At 36.6% G+C, this 10,634-nt stretch overlaps 2 protein-coding genes across 2 annotated transcripts; both read left to right on the top strand.

Annotated features, from left to right (window-relative positions):
• Nucleotides 1–6,068: 6,068 nt before the first annotated feature.
• On the top strand, nt 6,069–6,371 carry LOC122571326. Its single transcript, XM_043734928.1, has one exon. It carries the CDS (start codon nt 6,069–6,071, stop codon nt 6,369–6,371), a length of 303 nt encoding a protein of 100 aa, XP_043590863.1.
• Nucleotides 6,372–6,779: 408 nt separating this feature from the next.
• Nucleotides 6,780–7,845, top strand: LOC122571744. Its single transcript, XM_043735830.1, has 3 exons — nt 6,780–6,892; nt 7,152–7,576; nt 7,682–7,845. Exons 1-3 carry the CDS (start codon nt 6,780–6,782, stop codon nt 7,843–7,845), a joined length of 702 nt encoding a protein of 233 aa, XP_043591765.1.
• The last annotated feature ends 2,789 nt before the right edge of the window (nt 7,846–10,634 follow it).

Here is a 10,634-nt window from a genome sequence, read left to right as displayed (position 1 = left end):
CTTGGAGTTATTTTACGCTTTTTGTTGTTTTTTGGTATCATCCAGTTTTCATCCTGATAATATTTTTCATTATCTTGACTGTACTCCTCCTGTCTTCGCTGCTCCTTCATTTCTTCTATGTCCATATTTTGATTATTATTAACTTGTTGTTGTTGCTTTAGGGCTGGTAAATCTACCGACCTACTTATATAATATCTTTTGTTGCAATTTTAATTGCTGGTATTTGTTGCTGCATTGTTGGGCTTCTCCTCACTATCACTAATCGCTAATTTTACTTAGCACTAAGGAAATTCTCAGATCACTACCCCGGAGCACACGTCTGTTTACTTCGGTTGCCCGGGCAGAACTCAAAAGTAGCAAAATGACACATAGATGTAAAGAACATGAAAGTCAAAATGAATTGTTGTTTGATGATTTATCTAATGCATCAAGCAACATTTGCGACCAAAATGAATTCTGTGATAGTAGCAATATTCTTGAATTAAGTGATGCGATTAGACATAGAAGAAGACTGAATAAATAAAGTATAATGTTTCAAGCGAAAGTGAAGATTCGGAGATGGGGGCGAATGAGTCTATAATTGAAGAATGGACAGATAAGGACACTTTTCAAAATCTGTAACCTTTTAAAGGAATTTGTGGTACGTCGACATAATTATAAAGAAACTGCAGTGTTGATTGTATATTTGGCAACGAAATTTTCTAAATTATTTCTGAAGAAACAAATCGTTATCATTTACAAAATGTACATAAATATAAGGTTAATTCTAACCAAGGAAAATGGAGGAATGTCTCATGTTCAGAAATAAAAAATTTGTTCGGAGTATTTATTTTGATGGGACAAATGCGAAAGGGAAACATAAAAGAATACTGGTCCGTGGATCCATATTCACATATCTTTTGGCAACACCTATCTTTTCAAAATTAATGATTAGGAACAGATTTGAACAGATTACAAAGTATTTATATTTTAACGATAACATGAAAATGAATGCAAATAATGATAGACTTTACAAAATAGAATCTGTTTACAATTATCTAATAGAAGAATTTAAAACCGTTTATAGACCTCATCAGAACCTGTCACTAGATGAAGCCATGATCGCTTGGCGTGGAAAATTAAAATTTAAGACGTACAATCCACGAAAGCCCATTAAATATGGAATACTTGTTCGAGTAGTACAAGAGAGTCAAACTGGATATATATGTAGTATAGTGTAGTATCGTGGACGGATTGCCTGGGAGATATCGAGTGTGTTAGCGTTGTCACGGAGTGTTGTCAGTGTCGTCAAGGAGTATTGTCAGCGTTGTCAAAGAGTGTGGTCAGCGTATTAAAAGAGAACCGTTGTAACGAAAGTAGTGAGTGACGAGTGGTGACTGCGTGTATATAGACTGACAGAGCATCATACTTGATTTCGTGTTGGCGTGAACGATATTACAACAACTCATACCATTACCAAACCTACTAGCACTATATTTCGTACCGTATTATACCGTATTATACCGTATTATACCGTATTTCGAATATTGGTACCATTTTTACATCGATAACTATTATAATACTTTGAATATTGCTGAATTCTTATTAAAAAATAAAATACGAATATGTGACACAATACGCGCTAATAGATTGCCAAAATGTTTGAAAATAAAGTCGTTAAATTTAAAAAATAATTTTTGTAACAATGAAAAATAGAATATAAACATTTTCTACTTGCTGTAATGAAATTACGGACGACGGAAGGAAACTCAACGAATACAGTTATGGGTATGGAACAGAGTATTTCAAATACAATAAATCATCTACGCATCGATCCAACATGTAGACTTTCTGGTAATATAAAACAGCATATACTTGAACCAGTAACGAGTAGAGGTAAGAAGAAGTTCCCAACCAAACAATGTAAATTCTTTTCGTCCAATGAAAAAAGGAAAGAAACGAGATACTGTTGCAAATCGTGCCGAACACCATTGCACAATAGAGTATGCTTTATTAGATATCACACTCTAAAGCATTATTCAAGTTTGTGAAATAAATAATAGTTTTCTAGTGGTGAGCGAGGAGAAATATCAGCACCAGGAATATAAAGGAAGCCGATGCACAGGGGCATGCTTCAGATGTGCTTAGTTGCATTTGCCACCATGATGTTCCAATAAGATGGTTCCACACACAGATAGGAGAGGGCGGAAAAGCATGCTATAACTTAAAGCCTTAATCCTGGTTGTGAAATTCCGACCACTGTAGCGGTTGTCCATCTTTCCTTGGACATGGCAGCTACCTAACATTTTTGGCAACGCTACAGTTAGTGTGAGATGAAAACTGCATACACTACCGGGTGAACTTATCTCCACTACGCATAGTACGTATTTTACGTCCCGTGGCCTTCTACATAAAAGAGACTCTATCCCTCGGGCAAGATGCTCGCCAGATATCCAAATATCTTTATTGCATACCCTCAATAATCCCAATGAATTTTAGTGTTTTTTACAGTTAAAGTCCTTAAGACCACTCAAATATGTTTTAAGTTGAAACGGGTTTTAGGATTATTGTTCATTCCGGAAATTACGGGAAATGTGCAACCTTCTTTCGGCAGCTAGCACCCTTCCTTACCCTTTAACCTTGTTTCTTAGCCAATTAGCAGCAATAACTGTTGCCCTCACTCTCCTGACGAAAATTGTCATCAACGAATCCGCTTATCCAGTGCTCTTAGACACTCGCATCACTAATTTTCCTCCGCGGGATTATCGTTACTGAATTTGACTTGCTTTGCGTTTTTTCATCAGTTACCGTCTTCACTTGTATTGCGTTGTACTCCGTTCAGTCAATGTCAACTTATTGTCTATCAGCCGCCATCTTAAAGGTTATCTCTAAAACTTATATTCCACGAGAAGTTGTTGGAATAAAAAGTGCATTGTTAACTCAGCATTATAATCAATTAACCACCCCTATTACCTTAATCGAAATAGGGGATCGACTGAATCGTGGCGTCGATTATCAAACCGTAACGGGAATTCACGACTTTCGTTCACGCGCTCCTTCGTGATCGCGTTTCTCCGTAAAACGGTCGAATAACGAGTCTTGCGACAGCAATGGGCTCCATACGTCCGGCGTGCTGTCATTGAACGCCATGAGACTGGGGAAATAAGGGCGTTCATAGTTGTGCGCGCCTGATATATAGCAATTCTTTTTTGCTTCAGTAACTTCAACTTTTGCTCCATACTTACATAGACGGTCCGGACTTTAACATTATCTTACTTTCATAATATATTGCAATAATTACCTTCATTTGTTTAATAAAAATATATTTTCGACTTTGATCTGTTATTGAAAATGAAATTGGAAAATAATCTGCCGGTGTAACATTTTAAAACGTAGCCATTCTAACAAGGAGTGCGTTTTCAAAAAGTCATGATCGCTTTAATACCAAAGAAATTCGAGGTACAGAAGCAACTATGTAACTAGATGATAAGTGGCACTAGATTGCAATAAACAATTCCCTTTCCAATGATTTCTTCGGTACATAATGTAGTATGGGGGGGGGGCTGGGGAAACCCTGGGGAAAACCCCGATATTCCCCAGGTAAAGAGTAATATAAGTGCTGACGAATGGGCCATATACCAGTGGCCCTTTACGACACATAGTAATTAAGAAAGGTGTGGTTGGCCATGGGTCTTCCACATCTGTGTGCTACCAAAACATAGTATAAAAGGCGACGGTTAGAAAGTTGTAAGAGAATTGCGAGAGAGTAGTATTGCATTGATTATTGTGCGAGAGACGAAAAGAACAGTGTTGACAGTGGAGAGCCAAGAAGAGCGGTAAGTTATGAGTTAAGTTGTAAAGGTGTATCACATCACTAAATTTAGTTCATGTAACTTAATCATTGTTTCCCGTTTTATAATAAATAACTTAGAGAGAGAAAGATCAAACACGAAAGAGAAGGTGTAAGATAAAATATTTCTCTACTCTCTATAATTGGGGGCTCGTCCGGAATTGAACAAAATAGAAAACGAAACATTTAACAGAACTATTCGTGTAGTGATTGTGAAAACCAAGTTGAAATCCAGTCAAATCATTATCCACGATGTCTGAAGGATCGAACGCTGGTAGCATCATCGTGACGGAGAGTTCAGTTGATAGACGACTATAGCTTCGCGGCGCATCTTGAACAATCATCGTCCGAACTCGCTCTGCGCACTCCGTTCAATCGACACTGTATCGCAATGCTTAGAAACCGAACTTGTAATCGCGAACAGCGAACCGTTAGTACAATCGTGAGTTCTACACAAAGTGTACATTGGGAGTGTTGTTAATAAATATACTGTTAATTATACTCTAGTACTTCTCCAGTACCTATCCACCTCACATGATTTTTCAAGTGTGGATGGTGCAACTGTTAATACGCAAAATCTGTCGAGAAGGGAAGTTCTTGAATTATTTTTTAACGAAGAATTAGTTACAAAACTAATTATAGAAACAAATAAACATGGAGAAACCAACGCAAATTTTATACCTCTTTCAGAAGATGCACTAAAAGTATTAATCGCTGTAAACATTTTAATGAGTTTAGTTTCTAAGCCAAATATTCAGAGTTATTGGGCCACAGATAAAAGCATAGAAACACCAAATTTTAAAAATATTAATGGCCGTAACCGATTTGTCTCTATCGCTAAAAATCTACATTTTTCCAGTAATAATAATTCTAATGACGCACTCACAAAAATCCGAGAAGTTATTCAAATAGCAAAAAGACCGTCATTAGTATGTATGTATCAGATAAAAACATTTCAATTGATGAGTCATTAATGCAATGTAGAAGCCGTTTACATTATATTTAATTTAATCGACCAAAACGAGCAAGATTTGATGTCAAGTTTTATAAACTGTGTGATTCGAAATCGAAATACATACACAATTTCAATACATATACAGGAAAAGATAAAACTGATACCGGATCTACTAGCAGGAATGTTGTGATGAATTTGTTGGAAGAGAGTGAGTTATTACATAAAGGATATTGTTTATTTATTGGTAATTAATACAGTTCACCGACAGTGTATCGAGAATTACATAACATGAAAACAAACGTATGTGGAACTGCAAGAATTAATAGGAAACAAATGCCTCGAGAAGGAGAAGTACACTAATTACAAAAGAGAGAAGCTATAGTATATTCTACAAGAGATATGGCGGCGATAAAATGGAAGGATAAAAAAGATGTCGTTTTACTAACAAATATGCATAGCTTAGAATTTGATGAAACGAGGAAAACAAACCGATATAGCGGACAAAAATGTATAAAACCAACAGTAGTAATTGATTATAATCAGAATATGGGTGTAGTTGATGTTGGCGATCAAATGTTAAGTAAATTTCATACTATGCGAAGATGTAAAAAAGCCTATAAGAAAATATTTTTTTACCTCATAGACATGGTGTTACTAAACAGTTATGTAATTTTTAAAAATCATAAAAAGGATCGATTAAATGCCGTATTTGCAATGTACCATTATGTATTGACCATTTTAAAGAATTCCACGAGAAATAATATGATTTAATTTCCATTTTAATCTAAATAATTTTTTTTAAATAAATAATTTTTACTTCTTTCCTTTGTTATAAAGAATGTAAGATGCGATGTTTGCGAAGTAACATTGTCTACCAATCGTTTTGAACAGTAAATTTTCAATAAACTTCATGAAGAATTCGGATGTCATTTACTGCACCTACGACCGCGCGCGCGCAGTGATGGGGACCAGTCATCAGTTAAGTTATCCTCTTAGGGCCTCTTAGGACCCATGATGCAAATGGGTTAACACGTTGACTGCCGCGCGTGTTTTCAATGAAATCTCCTTCAGGTTACGAGTGCCGCTGTTCCAAGCGTACTCTGCTAAGTACTCCTACCGATATTTTAGTAATGCGAATCGCTGGTGGTTGCAAGAATAATCTCTCGCTTCGTTTGTTTTCATTGCTTCGCATTTATTTCTTATCTCGCCACTCTACACGAGCAATTTGAATCTTTGCCCAGTAACAAGCAGTATAACATAAAATCTCTGCCTTAATTCGTTACAATGTCGAAAAGAAAAATGGAAAACTTACTTCCCAGTGAGTCAAATAGTAGTGGAAAAGAAAGCTTTTACGAGGTTTACACAAATTCGGATAATAGCAATGAAGAAGAAATCAGATTTCCTAGAAATAGAAATATAAATAGAATTACATCGTCTGATTCTGATTCGGGTATTGATGAGTGCAATCGTAGTGATACGGAATGTAATGAAGATACTGTTGACGAGATTTTACAAGAATTGGTCAAGAATTGGTCAAGAATTTTACAAGAAAAAAAAACTGACGATACCGAGAAAAGTACAATTTAATTTGGTGAATGGAATGAATTTAGTGGTCGGCAGAAGTCATTTTCTTTTCCCAAGACAGGCAGCCTCATTAGGCAATTACCTGGCGATGTCAATCTATATGATGTGTTTCAGCTGTTCGTTGATGACGAAATAATAAACTTACTTGTATCAGAAACAAATAGATATGCGGAACAGAAGTTAAATAAATCTGAGCTAACACCATGTTCACGGATACATAATTGGACACTAACTAATCCCGCAGAAGTAAAAAATTTCTTGGGGCTGATTTTATATATGGGATTTTTAAAAGTACACTCCATAGCTAATTATTGGTCGAAAAGCCCATTGTATAATTTTCAATTAACGGGTACTATTATGTCACGAAACAGATTCGAATTACTGCTGAGTAACTTTCATTTTGCCGATAATATGTCGATTGCCCGTAATGATAGACTTGGAAAAATACGTCCACTTTTCGACAAACTGGAAAGGACGTATCCAAAAATATTTATGCCTGGAGAACACATTATTATTGATGAAACGTTGATTCCATGACGCGGAAGACATTTTCAAACAATATATACCAAATAAAGCACACAAATACGGGATCAAATTATTCAAATTATGCTCAAGCATGGGATATATATGGACATATGGACATATATATATACATGGACAATGAAAATTTATGACAATTTAAATACCTGATTAGATACTGATCGACAGGATTACCGTCAACGCGAAACGAAACATACGATATCTAAAAATTAACTCGTTCAAAAACTTATATTCATGCTTAAGACTACACGTATTAACACCAACAGCTATTAGCAATTGTAGGGACAAATTAAAGAATCTAAAACAAGGGGCGACAGAAAGTGTACAATTTTTCAACTCCAGATTCCGACAATGGCTCAATGAATTAAATTACGCAGTTCAAAATGAAAACCGCACACGAACTGAACGACGCGTAGCTATAGATATTGGAGAACGCGAGGCACTTAAAACATATTTGCTCAACTTACGATACGAAATAGGACAGATGGTAGTAGCTAGCGATCCGAAGAACCTGAACCTTGTCCAACAACTAGCAGCTGATAGAGAACAATGGTTACGAGAAGCAAATCGTGTCGCCAACCGCCCAAAGATCCAATCTCACAACATTACATCAGTATCTAAGCGAAATACTATCGATCCACGACCACAAACTTTTGCTCAGTTACCTAGCCGACCGTTAGACGAACGTATGAAACCAAAGTGTCCCAAGTGTTTATGAATTGGACACGCAGCCGAAAACTGCTACTCTTGAAATTTTCCATTCGCCAATCAAGAAAAGATTCCATCTCGAGTAAACCAAACAACAGAGAATTCAGAGGAAGCTTACCTAGAGTCAACTGTATCACCATCAGAAGATTACTATCAATTGTACTGCAACGAAGAGACGGAGGAAGAGTCAGATTCCTCATCGATACCGGAGCAGGAATCAACCTTATAGAAGAAAAAGCTTCACTAAACGTCCAAACCTCTAACCCAAAGACATTCCTAATGGGAAGTGACAAACACACCACTGACAAAATTTGCAATTTAAACATGCTCAAGAAAAATCACCAATTCCACGTAGTCCCTAACAACTTTCCCCTAATCGAAGACGGAATAATCGGGCTCCGATTCCGTACAAAGTACCAATACAACGTCACTAACAATAAACTAACCTTAGATGAAATTATATTACCATTCCAGAAAACTGATAGCAAGATAGGACCAGGCGAAACTTTAACTTCAACCCAATACATCGAAGGAAAACCCACAACAGTATGTTCCATTAACACTGGTAAGCAAATCTGTCACATTACAAACGAAATAGAAAAACCCGATAAATTAAGCCAAATCAATAAATTCGCACAAATAATAAGTACCAAACATATTGATCCATAACTTCGAGAACCCCTTGAGAAAATCCTCATCAATTACTTAGACGTTTTTAATATGGAAACAGACTCATTACCATGTACCAATTTGACCGAACATATAATCACACTCAAGACAGACAAACCTATAAACATCAAATCTTATAGACCGCCCGAATGTCACAAAAAAGAAATTGAGACTCAAATTAACGACATGTTAAAGAAACGAATCATAGAACCATCGGACAGTCCATATAACGCACCAATTTGGGTAGTCCCAAAGAAATTCGACGCATCAGGCAAACAAAAATGGATAATTGATATAGATTTCAGAAAATTAAACGAGCAAACAGATCAACACGCATATCCTTTACCAAATTCGGACGAAATACTCGATTACTTAGGCAAAACTAAATTTTTCTCAGCCCTAGACCTCTCGTCAGGATTTCACCAGATACCTATGGAGCAAAATTCCAAAAAAATATACTGTATTCTCCACTCCACAAGGTCACTTCCATTATAATCGCATGCCTTTCGGCCTTAAAAACGCACCGGCGACGTTTCAACGTATGATGGATACCGTGTTACGGGGATTAATAGGAAATAACTGTTTTGTATACCTAGATGGCATTATAATATTCGGAAGCACCATCCAAGAACATAACCGAAATCTAGCTATTATACTAGACAGACTACAAAATTTAGGATTAAAAATACAACCAGATAAATGCGAATTTTTGAAGCCAGAATTAGAATACCTAGAACACGTAGTAACAAAAGAAGGAGTAAAACCTAATCCCAAAAAGATTCAAGCCGTGAAAGATCGCGACCCACATAAAATCATTCTTAGGACTCGTTGGATACTATAGAAAATTTATGCGCAATTTTTCTAAAATCGCGAAACCACTGACAGATCTCACAAAGAAAGACACCATTCTATTGAACCGAGAAAGATTCCATTGGACCAATAAACAACAACTTGCATTTGACACACTGAAACAAAAACTCTGCGAAGCCCCTGTACTACAATATCCAGACTTTGACAAAACATTCACATTAACAACAGACGCAAGTAACGAAGGGTTAGGAGCAATACTCTCCCAAGACGGACATCCATCCTATTATATATCCCGAACCTTGAACCCTCCTGAGAAAAATTATTCCACGACCGAGAAAGAGTTATTAGCAATAGTATGGTCAATCAAAAGACTAAGACAATACCTACTTGGTAGAGAATTTAAAATTCAAACTCATCATCAAGCCTTGAAATGGTTAAAAAATGTTAAAGATCCCTCATCGAGACTCATACGACGGCGCTTGAGACTCGAGGAGTACGATTATGAAATCGAATACAAAAAAGGAAAAGAAAATACAGCCACAGATCCCGATTGTATCCTATCACTAATGAAGAAATCCAATTCAATCTAGAAAACGCGGACTATTATGATGAAGATATAGACTGGAAAACGAATATATAGACAAAGGCGAGATAATGACAACCACCAACATTATAAAAGTAGTTGCCAATGAGACAGAATATTGGATGAAATTCTAGGAATTCTGCCAAAAATTACGAAGGCATGTAACAAGAAAAGCATTGTCGCAAGAAGGCGACAATGTACAAGACGGGGAATTTGGAGGCAATTAAAAGCACGCAAGCCGGTCCCGGATTGAAGTTCTATTCGAGGTTCCTTGGACCGTACTGCGTGTTGAAAGTTTTACGGAATAATTGCTAAACAGTGCAACGAGAATGCGAGCACGAAGGGTCGCAAGCGACCTCCGCGCCAGTTGACCATATGAAGTTGTGGAACATTGATAAGTTAGTAGTCCAAGTGAAACTAGTGACGATGAAAACATCTGATGTCAGACGTTTGTATCAGTATGGCCGAATGTAGTATCGTATAAAGATTATTTAAGTAAGACCCGACAGTGCTACAGTGCAGATTGAAAGTGGAAGTGGTGATAGGTTATAAGGGACGGAAAATTCCAATGGGCCATGTGGCCCATCGATATGTCCGCGGCCCTAAAGGGGTCCGGTGCTTACTTGGAAAAGGCGTATGTGACCATCGTTGATCATGGACGACTGTGGAACACGTGAGTATAGTGAGAGTACGAAAACTGTGATGAAGGAATGTCTTAGTAGAGAAAGTCAGTTAGTTGCGAGTTAGTTGCGAGTTTCAAATTGTCGATTGTTGTGAGTTATTAGTTGTCTCTCAGAAGTGGAGTAGTTGCACAAATTTAGTTGTAAACAAATCCAAATAAATAAAATAAATAAAAATCACCATAATTATTAAATAATGTTCCATATATAGTATGTATGGAATTCCATATATAAAAATGTTCCATAGCAAGTTTTTATAATTACTAGTTGTAAATT

The sequence above is a fragment of the Bombus pyrosoma genome, linkage group LG10 (assembly GCF_014825855.1).
Source record: "Bombus pyrosoma isolate SC7728 linkage group LG10, ASM1482585v1, whole genome shotgun sequence".
Classification (NCBI taxonomy): Eukaryota; Metazoa; Arthropoda; class Insecta; order Hymenoptera; family Apidae; genus Bombus; species Bombus pyrosoma.
Note: the sequence above shows the minus strand (reverse complement) of the source record. Positions and strands in the feature narration are given on the sequence as shown.